General features: G+C 34.9%; 1 protein-coding gene across 1 annotated transcript in view; it reads right to left on the bottom strand.

The window, feature by feature from the left end:
- Positions 1-6,010: 6,010 nt before the first annotated feature.
- Positions 6,011-20,607, bottom strand: part of LOC126921417 (uncharacterized) — a 215,668-nt gene continuing 201,071 nt past the window's right edge. The window contains exons 6-8 of the mRNA XM_050732987.1: positions 15,075-15,256; positions 8,796-9,036; positions 6,011-8,142 (exon numbers count right to left, since the gene is read on the bottom strand). Of these exons, the coding sequence (XP_050588944.1) occupies positions 7,895-8,142; positions 8,796-9,036; positions 15,075-15,256 (671 nt within the window). The 3' untranslated portion in view covers positions 6,011-7,894. The remainder of the gene's footprint in view (positions 8,143-8,795; positions 9,037-15,074; positions 15,257-20,607) is intronic.

Below are 20,607 nucleotides of genomic sequence, written 5' to 3'. Positions count from 1 at the left end.
TCTGTATGTCATCTTATTATTTGTACACCGTGCTTGAATATAAAAATGTTTCATTCATCTGCACTAGCAATTAAAGAATTTTTAAGATCAAGTATTTATCCCTTCGTTGTATTTAACTTCCCTTATCGTCTGTATGTGATATCAAGAAGCATCAAATTATCTAGAGTTCATTTGCGCTTTATTGCAATAATTCTACTGTAATATATATTATTACATATTACATACTATTATATATTAATATGCAATAATTCTACAATAATTCTATAATAATTCTTATATGAAATTCGAAATTTTACAAATCATAAATTACAAGTTAACAATTTCGATAAATTCTCTTGAACAATGCCAACAGGTTTGTTGGTAGAACGAACGAAGGTGTACATATAAAATTGTAAATTTATAAGAAAGAAGTCTATAACTTATAATTTGCAACTTGTCGATTCACTGTCATGACTTTAATTGTGATTAATTGTGCAAAAAGGTCAAGAAGAAGAATTGACCTTCGAAACAAGAATCATCAAGTCAAGACCTCAAGGTTGCTGATCTCTCTTATTTCAAAGGATCAAACGATGTAATTCGTTCTGCTCACAAAATGGGAAGACGAATCTGCTTGAAAAAGGCTGAAAAACGTCTCGCGTCTGGAACCAATCGAAACTCATTACTGCGCGGCGGTGTCTTTTGTTTCTACGAGGTTCTCCTCATTCTCAATTCGTTGCTGATCTTTGTTCTCGCGAAGGATGGCAAGTGCAAAAACATTTCGTCAGAAACTTATTTAGCCGATATCAAAAACCATCAAACAGCGGCAGATAACATACTAACGATATTTTCGATTCGATACATACGTTCCGACGTTATTTCGGCACGTTTTCAGTAAAGTGAAACGCGCTCATTTCGGAGAATATTTGGGTCAGCAGCTCGTTAACATTACTATAAAAAATAAGGCGTTGATCAACACAAGACAGAATTTTCAACTGGCCACGAATGAAAGTGGAACGTGTCGCCGCGATCTTACTTTTAATCGCGCGTTCGTCCCAGGGAATGGAAAGGATCTTCTAACTATCCAGCAGTTATTTGTTCGTTTTACGACCATAAGTTATCGCGATAAAATTAATAACTATGCAGCAGGAATTTTATCGCTGGACAAAATATTTGATGTACTTTCAAATGATTTATGTATATTATCGCATAAATGCAGACGAGAAAGTTCGTTCTAGCCATCAGAATGAATTTTATAAAGCATTAATTATTTGAATGACTGGATGTATTAATAATGACAATATTAATAATTTTTGCTTTCAGATCATTTCAAAATATAGTGTTCATGTGATTTCCAATATAATCGAATGTGATTTGAGATACTCTCGGTATATGTTAAGTCGTTTTTCATCTTCATTACATTCTCATGTTGTTACCTCGATACCGTTGCTGGATCTCTAGGCGAAAGTCTTTCCATAGATAGCAAACGCGACCTAGTCACGTGGAGGATATTTCCTGCGTAAATCTCCTCAAGTGATCCTCATGAGACTACAAGGCATCGTACTTAACTCGTTAAGTCACACCAATAAACGAGCATAAATTATCATCCTCCAACATTTAAAAAATTTAATTTTAATTAAGATTTAAAGAAAAATTTGAAGGATCCTCAAGATCACATGAAGATTATGCCAAGGTTATTTAACAGTAACTCCAAGGTTGCTTGAGATATTTAAGGCCATTTGATGGTCATTTCTAAATCATTTGGTTCGTTACAAGATCACTCCAAGGTCATTTTTTCGCCTAAATGATATTTAAGAGATTTATTTTGAGGATCTACAATGGCGAGTAAATATACAGGGTGACCCAGTTCTTTCAGTCAAACGTTATCAGTAGATTCCATAGATCAAGATAAGAAAAGAATGTCATACAAGCGTATGTCATTGGAAGCATTGTAAAAGAGTTATATCAATGAGCAATAAATGAGAACTTCAAAGAGTATTAATAATTAATAAATAACTAATAGCAAACATTTTGAAATGGTGTTATAGCTGAAGTCGTAGAAGTATTACGATTAGACTTATGCTATAACCCGAAGATATCGGGTTGAGTCGGGTCAAGAATTTTTCCCGGAGTCGGGTCGATTTCCCGAAGGTGTCTCGTATTTCCAGAAATTTCGAAACTCTTAAGAAAGTCGGAACTCCCGAGAATTTCGGGATTCTCGAGAAAGTGGGAATTGTCAGGGCTTTCGGAATTCTTGAGAATTTTCAAATTATATAAGCAAAAATACTGAGCAAAAATAAGAATGAAATACATGATAGATATAATATTTCATTATGAAGTATTATAATTTGCTATATAATTTTATAACTCTCGAATCATGACAATCTTGAATTAGGAGATACTTTTATCAGATCTGAAACGACTCGTATTATTGGATTTTCGACGAGTATTGGATTTCTGATATTTTCGGCTTTGCGAACACCTCTAATTATGTTACATTTTGACTATTGCTACTTAAGTATTTCTAATCTATTCATGCTTTGTATTAATGCACATCCACTGTCACTTATTCCGTATAATGTTTCCTTTTTGTTATAGCACTTTTTTGTTTAACAATGCTTCCAATAACGTGTGTTTTATAATATCTACTGTATATACTGTATCTACTGTATGTATTGGGTTGTCCGGAAAGTGTCTTTCTCTCCCAGACACGTCTTTTACAACAACGCATCTTTATACAAACATGAAACCTAATTTGTAGAACGCTGTGATCTTTAGTTTGATAGAACAAAATGGATCATACGTAATTCGATAAAATAATATAAAACGGAAAATGTTGTGCATCCCATTATTTCCTTATATAACGCAAGAAACTTTTTGGACGACCTAATATATGTATGTACATGATGTACCGTATAATATTATTTGTTCAATATTTTTCACATTCTGCAACGTATAAAATCTATAACATTGACATACATACATATCCATAATAGTTCCTACATAATAACTTTTACATTTTGTAATCTATATGAACGAAAGCGAAATACACTGAATGAACTAAATTTACGATTATTTTTCCATCGACGTAAGATCTCATTTGATTTCATCCTATCATCGAACTACCCATCACTATAAACAGGTTTCGACGTTTTACGGCTATTTCAAGATTTCCGGAATGCGATCCAATTTACGATAACGATCCTTACCCCAATACATGTTGCAACATACGACAGCTTTGAAAACTACTGCACGAGACGTTCATACATATATGCCATCCACGCAATTCCTACTGACAATTCTCGGGGATGATTGGAGATGTTCAAGGATTCTTCGTGCGTTTCACATGTTTCCTTTAGGGCCATTCTGACTCGAGTGACTCCTACCATATTCACTTTAAGTTCCTTCTAATATATTTGTTCGATGCGTTTATATTAAAATTGATTAAATGAGTTGAAAAATACGAACCTTAAATGTTTCAATATTTATATTATATATATAACGAGTCCTACTATTTGTACTTTTAGCTATTTTATATTTTAACTATTAATCGCAATTCAATGTTAAATATTTCCATCGCTTTCTATCCATGATATACAAAAGTATGTAAAATAATTCGCTACGAAATTCTTCACTACGAAATTCTTTACTATACGAATTCTTCACAAGAATAAGTATTAATAGGAATTTCAGATACACGAGGATATTACACGCCCATCAAGTCACCGCAAATCGAAACGTCACGAGACGATAGGGTATAAACTCGTGGAGCGTAAGCTTAATTTCATGCCGGGCAAAAACTAAGATGGCTCGCCATCTTACCTGATAGTCGGCGATAAATTACAAAATCCTTAGTTCAATTATTGCACTATAACTCAGATAATTCACTCAGCCGTAAAACATCGCGTGATGCGAGAATTCAATTAACGCATCAACTGTTCGCGCTTTTTGCGGAATCTTTCCACCGAAGAACACTACCGTTACAAGGATTGCGTGATAAAGTCTTAAAATTATGCAAACAACTTCTGAAAATTTTATGAGAGAAGCCCGGGCGGGGATAACGGAATCTAATTTTACCGATTCAGCAAATGTTTCTTGCCTTGATGAAACTTTCATTGACCACTCGGAAGTTTGGATTTAATTGCAAATTGAATTTGGTTTCATAGTTATCATTAATCATTAATCCCTAAATATTTGTTTATTGTATTAATAAGTAATAAATTAAATGATAATTAAATTAAATAATATAATAATAAAAATATATGAATAAAAAATAATATAATAATAAATAATAATTGTTTATTAATTTTTGAGTAAATGTATGTTGAAGATTACTCGACGTGTCTTCTGGATCATTTTGCCTTTAAATAATTATTTTATTACGGCCCTTAAATTTGGCAATTCATATCATAAACTTAATTGATATATCACCTGATGAACTTATTTCGATGAAAAATATTACCTGCGTTTCTTTTTAAGGTTTTAGGAAAAACTTCAAAAGAAGATTTTGGGATTACATACCTTTTAGAAAGTTGGTCAGCACAAACAGGTATAATTACAATTTAAAATCGTAGGATAATAGAGACAGGTGAAAGTTTTGTGATCATTAACATCATACTGTAATGAAGATGAATCTCCTGTTACACAGAAATAAATTATTAGGGAGTAGATTTATTTAAACAGGAAATATCAAATCTAGAAATGCAATATGTATAAGATTAAATTTACTCTAACTACCTATATTATTCCTAAACTTAACTACTAATACAGTATACTGATAATAATTTTTACACATAATTTCCCATTTACACACTTTACTGTTAATAAAGAAATGGAAATTTCTGAAATTCGATTTCTAACGCGCTACTTCAAAATACATGTTAATCGATTTCATCACAGGTAACAGATTGCTGTAATAATTTGTTAACTAATTATTTAGTAGATATATTATTTAATTGTCTATACACGATTAAATTCTTTTCAAATTTTTCAAATATTATTTTCTCTTTGTTTAACCGTTTTCAATAAAAATTTAACACGCGTGTCGCGTATAATCGTGCGTAGGAATGCACCCTCTTTGATGCGTTGGAAGCAAGTTAATTAAGATGCAAGCAGTAAAAAAAATAATCGAGAAACAAGAAAACTCACGCACGATATCATCGTAACAATTCGTTGCTACGATTTCGCAATTAAACCGGCGGGAGACCGAGAGTTTAATTGAGGCCTGCATTCTCGGTCAATTATTCGCGCATTCTTCGCGCGAAAAATGCAATCATTCTATATATTAAAACATTTTCCTCCCTTTACCCAGTTGGGTATTAATTAAACGAAAGCATATTAATTAAATGCTATATTTAATTCTTGACTCTTTGCGTGACGTTTCGGCTTCCATCTTGTTTATTGAAATTAGTTATTTTAATTGCAAACTCTAATCTTTTTAATTTTTAATTATTAATTTTTATCATGACATATTATTTTATAGTTTCTATGAGTTAAATCCATAATTTATCGCTACATATACCTATCTAAATATTTTTAAAACTTTTTAAAGGAAATAAGAATTCTTAACATACATATAGATTCTTTCAGGAAATTTATATCGATCACAGAGTACCAAAGAAAACTCGCTATCGTACATGTATATTAATGAAGAAAATTAATGGAAATATTATTATTATTTAGAGGATGCCTCGCTAGGAACGTAGACATAAAAACTTTTTAATTAACATTTCAGAATAGATTATAACGTTTGTCTGTGCCTTTGAATCTTATTGTAAATTATAATATTATGAATCATGTCCATATTTATTTTTTAATACATTCTTTTTACCATATCTTCCATGTTTTTTTATCTTGTACCATCGCTCCCAAACTTTTACTTCTCTCTCGCTATTGTACGTTATAAATGAATCTATTTACACAGTTTTGACAAAATTCGATTGACGACCTCATATGTTTAAAGTGATTGAGTAATACACTGATCTATGATAATCAAAGATCAAGAAAATTGTTTATAAAAAAAATAAGAACTGCGTGAATTTACGACAACGTTTACTGACAAAAAAATCTTCTTACAGTAGTTGAGTTTACATACAATAATTTGCATTTTTTTGGGGGCGGGGGTAACAGAGAACGGCAGGCAAAAAAAATAGGAAAAGAATATGTATATATGTGATCGGACCGCAAAACTACGCAAAGAGTAACGTTACGATAACGTTTAAAAAAATTGACAGAATCGCTTCTCTTCGATATTATGGAAGCGAGGTCGGGATTCTCGAAGAGATGAGTCGATGTTCCGTTTTAACGTACAAAACTTAATAAAACAATCAACCGACAATGATGGGGCTTTAATCAGCTCTAAAAGGAAGTTCTCGTAATGTACATATCGTATAAAAAGAAGAAAAAAAAAAACGTACGAAGATATCACAATCCAGAATAATAAATTTACACGCGATTTCTGTGCTTAATTCAGGACCAATCGCCACCCCATACGCATTAAGAAAGACTAGAATGATTAAGAATATTAATCGACGATTGGAAACTTATAAACGTACGTGTTTAATAACAATTCGTTAATAATGATACGGATAATAATAATTATTATTACAATAATCCTCGATATAACTACGGTGAGACGATCAAGAAAAATTGCTCTGTTTTTTCAATTTTTTTTTCTTTTTTTTGATTAACACGACGCGTTTATAATAATGCGAGTTTATGTACAATGATTATAAGTGAGAGAAATACATTAGACAACTGGAACGTCGATCGTTTTGCGTTGTCATGAGATTTATGCGATGGGTTGCGTAATTGATCGTTTACATATCGGAGTTTTTTTATTTCAACAAGTTTTTGTTGAATGTGAGCAAAGTTAAACAGTATGGAAGTTTCTCTATCACCTTACTCCTTTGTTTTTTTCTTGTGCGTGTTTGAATATTGTTATAATATTGTTATTTTATTATATTATGTTGAACGAAAAACACCGATATGAACGAACTTTCGACGACTGGCGCATTAATTGAAGGAAATAACGCTAGACATAGTGTAGTAATACTAAACGAAATACTTAAGAGAATCTTAGACATCTTCTCCGCGTTGAAAGAAAGAAATAGTAAAGAACGTCTATTATCCTTAACTGTACATACTGCACGTTACTTTACCATCGTATTTGCATTGTTAAATCACCCTTCTCGCCTCATAATTCGCAATTTCGTCTTCGTTTCAACGATAAAATCACTCTCACACACATATGCTATCGATTGTCTTTCCATAATTTTACGTTCGATGCAAATATTCTTCGCCTTTCACGAGTCTCATAACATATCAGCACTTTTTTTTCTGAAACCCGTATGCACCCGTATCAAAACGTTTCAAGAACAAGATGTAATATTGACGAAGTTGTTCCTTAATATATACATATTCCGTATACGCTTCGAAAATTACTTTCTTTTCACAGATTTGTTTGTCCTAAGTACATACAATTGATATAAAAAATTAGAATCATATATGGACGGATTCTGATTTCCACATCTTGCAACAGATACTTGAAATTTTTACAAATTCACAAATTTCAAGGCGTTAAAGAAAGAACTGCTCGTATCTCACTCACGCATTACTAGTTCCATGTTGAGGCAAAAAATCTCTCTCGACCACCTTCGCAAAACCGCGCAGATTACCTCATACAAAGAGAAGCATCACATTCCATTCACATTCATGCGTTCGAATGGATTGACACAACCAAACATACGATCAAAATTTCACGAACTTGAGATTGTCCACCTGTTCAAAACAGAGGATCGATTATTGAACACGAAACAATCATGTTCATGAACCGATGGTCCAGAATGCTCGATCGTATGTGTCAAAGACGAGCATACGACAGAGAAACGATTTCCAATGAATCTCTATTGGATGATGCTCAATCAGTGCATTCTGAGGCAAAGCTCTCGAGATCTACGTAATGTCCGTTCATATTGTCCTCGAGTAACTGCGCCAGATCCCTCCTTAGAGTCTGGAACTCCGGCCTGCGGTCTGGATCAGCCTGCCAACATCGGGATATCACCCTGAACAGCTCGCTTCGACAATGCGAAGGTCTCTCCAGCCTATAACTGTTCTGCACGTTTCGCATCACTTCTCGTGCCGTCATGTCCGGGTACGGTGTCGAACCTGCGTTAAGGAAATTAGTTCTTCTGTCATTGATAACGTTGATAATATAATAGGAAAAATATCTCCAATAAGATATCATTAAATATTTAATTAAAAAAAATTCCAATACTTCTAAGTAACATCTTATATTATGATTCACAAAGATAAAATAATGCATTAAAAAATACATATCTGTTTTATAAGTTGTAAATTATTAAGACAATTGCTTAAATGGGAATGGCAAATAGAAATAAAGGAATTAAATAATTACTTAAATATAAAATAGGAAATGTGAAAATGATAGAATATTAATAGGATTGCGAAAGTATCAAGAGTAAAAGAGACAGAGAAATAAAGAAAAGCGAATGGGCGAACGAATGAGTTAAGAATTCGAAGACAAGAGTTAGCGAAGAGTTAAGATTATAGTAGTAAGGAGGAAGGTTGTATTATTATTTTATCATCAATATAGTTGCCATTATGTCGGCGAGCTCGGCTTGTTATGTTTACGTTTGGCCCAAGTATCTGGTCGCGAGTCAGGCTCGCGATATTCATGTTTGGGCCAAAATCTTCATCGCGAGTCTGACTCGATAAAGTACGGAAAGGGGTTAAAGAAGTTTAGAACTGGGATGGGAATATAAAATACCAAATTCGAGAAATCGATAATTCACACATACCCAGGGTGACGATCTCCCACATCAAGATCCCGAAACTCCAAACGTCGGTCTTAGTGGTGAATAGCGAGTAGATCAATGATTCGGGCGCCATCCACCTTATTGGCAACGCGTTTCTGCCGTGTCTCGTCTCGATCACTTCCCCATCTTCATTCGCAAATCTGGACATACCAAAGTCGGCGATCTTGCACAGCTTGTTATGGTCCACTAGCACGTTCCTCGCGGCAAGATCACGGTGGATGATCTGCAAAATTGAACAAAAGCACACGGCTCGATCAACGTTCCTCCATGAGACAGTGACCGCAGGTGGACGTCCTGTTACGCAACCGCACTATAGTTACCACATCGCATATACAAGGTATCAAGTGAGAGAGCGAGCAAACTCGAATCCTCGAACTGGTTGGATTGTCGCGTAGAAAAGTTTCAAGACTCCTTCTACCACCAAAGATATTCTTCGACGACGGGACTCGACGAATAGATTTTATGACCCGCGGATTCCATGTTGCTCGGCTTCGTAATACGGCGGCAGAGACACGTTATTGCTGATTATTTATTGTACGTCTGATTTATCGCGTGTTCGTCGTACTGTTATTTGCCGCAGAAGCTGAGCTTGATTTATTTTACGTTCTCATGTGGCCAGTCACCGCGGACCTCGCGAACTGTGTGCTTCAATGGAAATTGCTTGGCGTACCGGTAAATACGCGTGAAATTTAATTGTCGTACGGCCTCGACACGTCGATCAAAGTCGGTGATGATGTTTGAGCAACGATGAAAGCTTCGATTAAACTAGTGAACGATACTGAACTGTGTTGCAGACTTCCGTCATAGATGATTACAGGTTCAAGTCTCCGGGGAATATTCGGGGAAATGGTACGACCATTATATAACTCCAGTTTGAATGCAAAGCCTAGTCAAAAGTGTAAATTGTTGAGTTTCTTTTAGCATCAGTTAAGAAGTTTATCGTCGGAAGAAAATGTATTTAACATAGTAGTAGCAATTTTTTCAAAAGCTATTTTTGATCGACTATCCGATCAACAATGTTGATCCGCGTATACATACATACATTTCTCCGATTTCAGAAGATAAAATGGACCGTCATCAATGAATCATCGAAGTAAATGAAGTCTCCATATTCAAAATCAAAGTTACACGATAAGAACACGTTATGAATCATCTTCTTAATTAACAGAAATCTTTCGTGGAAAATAGCAGATTATTGTAACTTTCCAAGAAAATTTTGTTTCAAGAAAATGTTCAAGAAACTTTGAAAACGCACGGAAGAGTACGAATTAGGCTGTCGGAAAATCGGGTGAGCGGGCTTTCGCCGTTCGACCGTGGCCGATGCTAATGAACTTGCGCTGCTCAATGTCAAGGCGAGCTGGATATACATACGTCTTTGCCGTTTCTTTAATGACTTCATCTTCTAGATTTATAGCGCGCCGCGCGACCACCGGTGCAAAACTCGAACACGAGTCCATTTGTCGTGTCGAGCTGCTCGTGTTTCTGCCCGCTCCTCAACGTTTTGTACGGTTGAAAAATATATTTTCGCGACTACTTTCGCGTAACATAAGATACCAGTGTATCTATGGTATGTCGGCGTTACCGTATCAAAAGAAAAAAAAAAGATGAAATAACAAGAAGCCAAACGATTTATATTCCGATCACGTTTAAGTCACGTTCGCGTGATAAATATTTTGTACGAGTGTCGTATAATTGATAAATAATCTAAAATTGCTTCATTGCTTATGTATTATTATCTTTATTACACTGACAGGAGGAAATTTTGCTTTTCCAGCTATCGTTTTAACTTTGATAAATATCATCATCAAATATCATCATTTCCTTTGTTTTTAATTTACCTGTGTCTGTGTCTTTCTTTTCATTTTTATCTTGAACTTGTCGAAGACTCGCGTTATTTAAAAAGTGTCAAGTGAAGGAAATCTCTAAAAATTATAATTTTGTAAAGTATTCTCGATTCTATGATGTTACGACGTTAAGTTCGATCCTTCAATATTGAGCGGAAAGACGATAAATAATTCGGAATAAATATTTCCCCGGATGTATATCCGTATTAATTTGCAATCGAAACAATACCTCCACGGTTCGTGCGAAGTAAGCATAACGATCTCGATCTTAAACCAATAAACCTTGCTGTTTCGAGGCTTTAAATCATTTCATCTCGTTCGTGCATCAACCGTGGCTTCCACTTTCAATTAAGGGTACTATGTATGTCGGGAGAATTATTGGAGGAACAATTCTTGAGAAGAATTTCTGCGAACTCGTATATAATCTTTGATTGAAATCGACATCCTGACTCGGTTGCTCTTTGCCCGTCCTTCCAACGACGAACATAGCATACTGATTCCAATCGAGACTTCGTTCCTGCTGTTCGATGCCTGGAGCAGCCTCGCCGCGTGCATCTCCATCAACCGAATCATAACCGGTCGATGATGATATTTAGCTATTTACCATTTTTTACCTCGCTACTGCATTGTCATCTAGTAAATTGTTATTCCAGTAAAAGTGTCAGGTTGATCGGAAAGTTTTGTTGGTTCAACTTTTAGCAAGACGGAAATTGCTTATTACAATCGAAACTTTTTTTATCTAATAATTCATCTGAGTTATATCTACCCGAGTATTATCTAATAATTCATTCCTCAATTACTTAATCTATATGTATATATTTTTTCAGCATCCAATATTTTATGGTATATTTTTGTCTGTAGAAAGATTTTCAGGAAAGAAAAGGAATCGATTGTTTTAATTAAAATTTCTATTAATTAGTCTTCGATATAATATTCTAGCAATTTATTTAGTAAATTTACGTAGTGAACTGTTAGTTTTTTTTATTTTTTATTATTAAAGTATTCTTTTAATGCATTTACGGTCTGATTCTCAGAAACCTAGTTATTCTCTTTTGTAAAATAGTTCTATAAAGGTCTAATGGAATTATTTGAAAGCGTAAAAAGGTTGCAATATCTACCTTGATGTAATGCTTCTGTCTGACATTCGTCTAAGGTTCACCGTATTATAAAACAACTTACTCGTCAAGTTTTCAAGAGTAATTAATTTTCCGAACAAGGCGCAACATCACCTTCATTTGAAAACTCCAATCATTTTGCAACACATACGAAAAAATGATTAAAATACCTCGTGACTCATGAGCGTTCATGTTCGCACTATGAAATACATGATTTGTTATTCTAATACATCGGCAAAGGGAGGATTATGGAATAGATGACACGACAGAAGCATGAACCAGTCAGATGAATTATGGAAATGATGCAGACACGTGTTGGTTGCTTCGTATGCTTGTATAAAAAGTTAAGTAAACCAGTTGCTAAGGAATGTTTCATACGATGCAAAAACTTCATCCATAACGAGTAATATGTTTTTAAATGAATTTTTTCACACTCGAGAAGATAACGACAAGATTCGAGTTGCACCTTTTAAACGATGTTATAGCTAGCAGAGATAGTTAACGTACAGTTGAAGTTTAAGGCACGTTTCTCGAGGTTGGTAGAGCGAAAAAGAACCTTGATGTTCTCCATGCCGGAATGTACACTACCGTTTTCCTTCTGATGAGTAATTATCGTCCACTAACTTCAGAAAATTAGCTTTCACGCGGCAATTCTCCGAAGATGATTACGCGAATATTCGTAGAAAATAATTACGAACGGTTTATTCGATATTTGCCCTTGCAAGAAACGGCGTGAAATTATTCTAATCGAAGGTTTACCATCGGTAATATTTCTTTTATAGTTGCTTCCATAGAAATGAATTTCATTTTTACGCCATTCAAACTGACTATTACGTATCGAATTATTAAACATGTTGTAAAATGAAAAAAGTGAAATTTAGGGTATTGTGTACAAAAAGAAACTCTAAAAGATATATTCGAATATTTACGCAGGGCTATAAAGAAAACGAACGATAATTTAGAATGTTGATTTGGACTTCGAGTCACGATACTATCTCAAAAAAAGAGTCCATTAAACGTCGTTGGATGCATAAAAATGTCTGTTTTATGGTTCCGACGCGAATCACGTGCCTTCAGCAAGGAGGTTAGAACCGTAATATTAAACGCACTCGTGTCACTCTGCGGTTACGGCGGCATTATCAGCTTCGAGTCACACGTATTTTTGGCTTGAAATTTCATAAATCGACAATAAACATTCGATACCTCTGTCAGTGCCCCAACTTGGGTCTTAGCACGATTTAAAATGTGTCCGCGGATGCCTAACTAATTTTTTTAATCTACGTAAACGACTTGGAACCATAAGATCATTTTCAGTACTCTACATTTCTAAGATTTCGATCTTCATAGAATCCCAATTTTCTTCAGCAATATTTCAACAACGAGATTTTATTAACATCGATGACTTCTATTTGCCATAAATATCTCGACAAAGTAATACAATTTTTTTTAATTATCCAGTTTTTAAATCACCATATTCAACATCCCTTCTAAAATTTTTAATTTTTTGTAAATCTAAACAATTGAGCTACTGAAAAGTTGGAAATTGGTTCACCGTCGCATAAATTTCATCAAGACACGAGACAAAAAGATATTAGGTCTTATGCTAACTTTCTTACGAGGAAAGAACTCGCTTTAATCGATACAAACTTCTTCGCGTATTCCCGCTAATATAAGTTTATTGCTGTTCACACCAACTTAGGGTTATAGAATGATCGTGTCAGAATTTATCTCATTTGACCATGTCATCCATTTTTGCCCACTGACACAGATTCACTGGTGAAATGATCTCTGGTCCCGCGTCTTTCCGACGCTAAGAAAATATTTGACGTACAAATACCACCGGCAAGCTGTTTGTCATGTCGTCGCTTTTTCGCTCGCGACCTTCAGTCGTAACGTATAGGCAACCTCGAAGGACGAGGTATTCGGTTTTTAATGCGGGGTACTCTTTTGACACGTAGGTGTTTTTGAAACACATTGGAGACTTTAAAGGCGATATTTTATCGTTTCATTATCTTCGTTATTGAGAAGCTTCGATTTATGGCGAGTTTATGAAGCTTTGTCAGATTAAAAAATATACTACGTGAAGAATACACTACGTGAAAAAAGGAATATTCGCATAGATAAAAGTATGAAAATGTGAATTATAAGAGACTAAATCAAATAGGGAAGGGGGAGGGGGGTTAAAATGAAAAAAAGAAACTTTTGCACGGATACAATTTTGAAAACGTGAAAATGTAAGAAAGCAAATTTGCAAAAAAGGAATTTTTGTATAGAGAAAAATTTGGAAACATAAGAATATAAGAAATTAAATGAAATAGGGATGTAGATTTGAGAAACTGAAGCTTTGCATATTTTGCGTAAAAAGATACAGAGAAAAATGTTGTATTGATTACGAAAGAGAACTATTTCATCAAAATTAATTTCCAATTAAGTTACCAAAAATACTGAAAAATTTAATCATTCTTATGAAGTAATTGACATTCTTATGAAGTAATAAATTTGTATGACATTTACGAAGTCTGAATCTTTTCTTTGTTGTTGCGGGATGAGATACAGAATCGATTATAGATTCGAAATGAATTAAGAACAAGATCGGCATGGCATGAATATAACAACATCGGGGGTAATACTTTGATATAATGTTACAGTAAGTAGACGGCCGCTGTATCGTTTTGGCTTCGTCTCTAAGACTCCTTTAACACGCGAGCATGTAAGGTCATAATAAATTTTCGGCCAACACCAAGAAGCCTCACGAGCGTAATGGAAATACAAATAAGGGGGGAGTGATAATTTAAACCGGACCACGAAAGGGTACTTTCAATAATTCACAGATATTAAAAGCTGTACGCGACGCGATACTTACGATTTAACGTCCTTAAAAATCAACATGATAAAAAGATTTAGCTCTAAAGTATTTCAGATTATTAATAGATATAGAATCGCTTAATCCATTTGACAATTAATTTCTCTTGAAATAAAAAATACAGAAAAGATGAGATGGATTTTTGAGACTATATTTCTATAGTTTCGTATTCCACAAATTCACGTTTTCAAAACGTTTTTCTCCTATTAGAAAAGGATTGTACATTTAAAAGTTAAAATCTATTCCCAATTCATTTACACATCGTCGTGATAATCTACAATAAATTAACCGAGGAAAATTGCCAATAAAATGTTGCGTTAATGCAACGTTGATGAGTAGTGGGTTAAGAAACAAATACATCAAAATGATTTATAGTAAAATAAACAATAAAAAAAAAATCAAAAGAAATATACATAGTAAAATCAGAGTACACTCTCACCTTTTTTGACGCAAGATACTCCATACCTCTTGCCACGCAGTATCCAAAAACAGTGAGATCCCTAGAGGTGAGCGCGGCCGAGTCCTCACTGAAATTGTAGAAATCCTGCCTGGTGCGGTGATCACGCAGGTACGCCAACAATTTCCCGTACATCACGTACTCGAGTATAAGATAATGAGGCTCTGCGAACAAGCATACACGATTACACAATTAAACGGTCTTAAAGCTTCGCGAAATTGCAGTTTGATCAGCATTAACTCGGTGAATGAAATAGCGCGTACGATGCCGTGCATGGGATTAGGGGACCCCATATGGTGAGAATACGAAGAGGTGTACTACACAGTGAGGCCGTTAAAGTAATTTAACCGGAGCACTTTCGGGACCCCGTAGGTAGTATCAGGCTGATTGTAACATATGGGCCCACTTTTGCTGGCTGCACGAGCTCGTAACTTTCATATTAGGATAGCATTACCGGCCTTTAATAATTTTCATTTGTTAAGGAGCGTTTCTTTTCTACGAGTAGATTCGTTCCATGCAAGACGATCTGTACACTCGGTCATAATATTTGCACGGCGAGAAATGTAACGTGGCGAGTGGATAACGCAATCAAGATACAGTGAATTCTAAGTTTGGTCCGGTTGTGTTGTTAGGATGTTGTTACTGGGGCTAACAGCTGTACTCTTGAACAATGAATGTGCTTGCTGCTGTTATCATGTCGACAGCATCGGCAAACTTTGGTCAAATCTTATTCAAGGATTATAATGTAGAGTATAGGAATTGATCTTTATTAAACATCGGTCTAGTTTTTTATTCTTCAGATCTTTATCAAATTACAAAATTTCATTGTTTGATTATGGAGTTCCAATTTTTAGCTTGCGGTGTAAAAGTCATAAAATCTGGTGTGGAACATGAGAAAATTATGCAACCACGATTGAATGATCATAAGGATCATCGATTGAAATCATCTTGGAGTCGGGTTTGATGATTTATAAAATTATAGTAATCTAGGTCGTACATTTTGGCCTTTCACGCAATATCTTGAATCAGGTCTCTACGATTTTGTGATTATTTTTCCCTTATATCTCTACTTTTCCAAGGAAGAGACAAAATTTCAGTAATTTCAGTAATTTTTGTCTTTGATATTTAAACGTATCGTATTTCAGAAACTGATCACCGCTAATTTGGAAATAAATTATTACCGACATCAATGAATGGTAACGAAATTTGTGTTTTGCACCTGGGCTATTCGGATTCTGAACAAACGAGACACCGCTTCAACCCCTCGAAAGACAAAAATTTTTCACCGGTAATTGGCGGTGGTGACATAATTAATGCCACATGCGATACTTTATCGAAGAATATCGATCTGTCGCGAGATCAGAAAAATACGACACTAAGTGGACCCTTACTCGCGCTCCTAATTTATCCACGATAAAGTATTATAGAATCTCGTTCCGTGTGAATAACGCCGACTCTCGATTAAACCGTGAAAAGAAAAAGAAGAATAAAGCGGAGAGAAGAAAAACGTCGGTATCATCAAAAGAACTCTTTTAAGGATCGTGAACTCTGAACACCAGGGGTGTCAGAAATTTTTCAACGTGCCACAGATTTGTTTTTCAAAGGAAATACCTAAGCGAACTGACTAATTACTGTCACACCTTTACCTAGAAATACTTGCTTGAATTGCATTTATCTTCTTCTTTTTATTGCCGATGGGAAATAATGCCAAATATTCTCCTAAAGTTCGACACAGCAGTTCATAAATATTTTTCCATCCTTGAAGACAGTTACAGTCCTTTTATTTAGTTCCTCTTTTTAATTTGTTGAAAGGGATTCTTTTGACAAGAACCGGCCGTCAAAGGACGAAAACGTCGCTCGGAAGGAATTCGAACGCGCCCACCATGACCGAAACGATAAATACGGGGGGCCAGAAATTTAGATGCCGTAAATCTTGCGAGTAGGTTCACGCAGGCGTGTTTTTTCTTCTACACACGTCGAACGTAGTCGAAAGACTTTCGGGGTGGTGCATCCCAAAACGAACACGCCACGTCCTCCATGGACTTTGAGGGTCACCTACAATTATTAGAACCTTTTACTTCAACTCTTTCTTTATACGACCATCTCAAAAGAATATTTTTCTTTTATGAAAATTCTTCAAATATTCATCAATAGACTGTGGATAGTTTATGCATCTATGAAAAATGCAAATATACACAAATTTACACATAATATTTGCAATAATCTCTTGTAACTTTTGCAAGTAGCTTTTGCGAGTTTTTGCACCATTATCTCCTAATCATAATTTCAATGAATGATCGTTCTATATGAAAACAGAAGCTGTCGTGATACTTATAGTATTAATAAATTTTCCATATAACTATCAGCATATAACTGACAAAACTATCATAAATCTCATACAACCTAATATAGTATCACGAAACCTACAATAATTTCTCTTCGAAAGCTTATCGTACGTAAAACCTAATTTTTCTAAACGTATCAAGAAGCTATTTCCCAGAAGGGGATTACATTTTATACTATTACTAGACCAGCTCTGCGTGCATTAGCATACAATCGCGAAAAAGACTATTCTGCGCATAAATATCGAGGGAAGGCCGTAACGACGTCAAATCCAGATCGACGTCCAAGCCGACCGATCGTATCGATACCGGTGTATCCTCTTCCGAACCCCGCTACGAACCATCATTTCGCCGACTTAATAGACGTATTGTGCCACGAGGATCGTCGCCGTGGGGACGCGTATGGAAATTTATACGATGAGAGCGACGATACCGACGGGCTTCCAACGAAAGACGTATAATGGGCCTCCCTCTTTGAAATCCACCACGACTAAAACTTCGAGATTGTCTCGTTGCTGTTTTTGATGTCTCAACCATCGGATTTGTCATTAATGCAATCGTTGATGCATATGCAACTTAAACTGAGAAAAGAACTTTTAGTTCTATATCTGATTGTTTATTTATTATTCTTCTATTTATTCTCAAGATTCGATACTTTGAAAAATTCTTCTGACGTCCCTGGCATTGGATTTGTTGACAGTGAGACATATTTATGCAATGATGCGGATATGTAGTTTTGATAGGAAGAATTTTTGCCGCCACTTGATTGTTGATCTGTTTATTTTCAAAAATTGATTCTTTGAAAGATTCTCATCAATGCTGTAGCAAGAATCTTTGCAAGAAAATTTTTTTTTTCAAGGAAATGGTACTCGAAGAATACTCGGTTTATCGTATTGAAACAGCTGATCATTCTTTTATTGTCCGATGCAATTGTGTTTCGTTGCGTTCTTCGTCGCAGTTTTACGCGTATAACTGCGCACAATCGACAACTGGAAAAACGAAAAACACGACGGCAATTCACTGGTTTATCCTCCCATCGAGATAATTGCGACCAATGTGAGGAACTGTGATTATTTAGCCATCCCGTGTCGATGTAATAGCAATTTATTATACCTCAATTAATCAGACAGCGGTTACGACCCATAGGCAAGCAAATAGCTTTTAACCATTTCACGCTTCGACTTTTAACGCACTACGAACTTGCACGATAACGTTGTGAAATAAAATTTCCTTTCCTTGATGTTTCGTAATCAATACTCGTATCACGATCGGTATGCGCTGAACTTAGCAGAAATGTATTTCACGCAATTCGTTGAAGTTGGTAAAATTCACAAATTAGCGAATTCCATATAATTTCTTTACACAATACTTTATTGTACGTTATTTGCAAGCAAGTCATTCAGAAACCAAAGCAATCAACTTTGCTTTTCATAAATGTCTTAATTTCATTATTCCAGTTCAGAATTAGTTCTGCCCTTCTCAAAACTCAAACTATTTACTTCCATAAATTGATTCACTGTAAGAAGGTGACACAAACAATCGTAGATATAAAGAAAATTCTTAAAAAACACAATCTAACTTTTCTCCACTTTTTAATACATAATATTAACCAATATATCTTCTTAACAATTCAAATACAATAACGGATTGTATTCTTTATCGCACAGTGTCTCTTAGTCAAAGAAAAAAATCGAATTCTAATATTGTCGCGATTATCCAACCGATTGGAACTCATTAATCCTTCCTTCGTGGTGACTCTGCGGAGGCAGTTCTCCAGAACTATTACTCAATTACCTGCAGGATGATCGCACGTAAACAGCGAGTCCTCCTCCGCTGGTACCAGCGATCGATCTTCCTTTTATTTGCAAAACAATAGTGCACGCGTGTAAATGATTACGGTGGTCGGTTGAGACGGAGATGAAGGAGAAAGAAGACCTATCATTGCTGACTCAATGACGAGGAATGCATCTCTCTTGCGATCCCCTAACGACGTCTTCAATATGCATTACGCCGTGTTTCACAGCGATACGATCTATGGATGGTCGTCGAAAACAGGGAATCGTAAATAATTAAAGATGCGCTAGTCGGCGAGATAAGCACGATTTCAGAGGCGACTACGATCAAAACCAGTTATTGTCTGTAGTTTCGTAGTCTACGCAACGCAGGTGTGAATTACTATTTAAGCCATTAATTCTCGGGAAACGCGATGGCGTTGAATAACAGGGAGAAAAACGTGAAGAACAAAACAAAAGAGATTGACTCTTCATTTTGGGATTGAAAAAATTCTCACGACCAGATTTTTATACATTTATGGAAAATTCGAAGGCACATGCGTGAATGCATGCGATTTATGTACAAAAATATATAAAATAATCGAAATAAAATACTCGTTATAATATTTAATAAGTGAAACAAAATTTGTTCTAATTTTTTTTTTTTTTTTTGATATATTCATAGAAATAAAAAATTGCATAAAAGTCTGCAGTATACTCATCACAATAGGAATATTAATGGAGACGTTATTTTATGCGATAGACGTCAGAAAAAGACCGAAGAACAATCGTTTGACAACATGGATGGGTTGGAATGTAACTTTTCAAATAAACGATGCCTCTTCTTACAATTAGAATCTTGATTACTTAATCATCGTATTTTGCAATCTCCGTAAACGAACTGCCACTTAAAACTCCACTAGTTTTTGTAAAGCTAGTCGCTGACGTTTACACTGGCAAGGTCAGGAATAAGTGACTCGTGAACTTGGTAACAAAGTAATATCTGCCGGACTCAAATGCGAAAACAACACCTGCGATATTTATTTAACAAGTACTGAGTATTTCATTTTCAACATTCCATCGCATTCCTTGTGCAAATATAAGAAACGAGATATTACCATTTTAGATAAATTACAAAAATAAGGAATTCTTTAATAGATTTTTTCTTACACATTAAATAATACCTTTACTTGGACTTTTCTTTGTCTTCTTTATAAAAGCATTAAGGTAAGGAATGACATATTGATCTAAGAAATGAAGAACTATCTTTATTCATATTATCTCTTATACTAATTACAAAAATAAAAATATTTTTAATAAATTCTTCCTCAGATATTAAGTATTTTAACATTATAATTGAGGTGTTGTCTGTGCACATATTAAATGACATAATTTCGAAAT

This window comes from Bombus affinis, chromosome 10 (genome assembly GCF_024516045.1).
Source record: "Bombus affinis isolate iyBomAffi1 chromosome 10, iyBomAffi1.2, whole genome shotgun sequence".
NCBI lineage: Eukaryota > Metazoa > Arthropoda > Insecta > Hymenoptera > Apidae > Bombus > Bombus affinis.
Note: the sequence above shows the minus strand (reverse complement) of the source record. Positions and strands in the feature narration are given on the sequence as shown.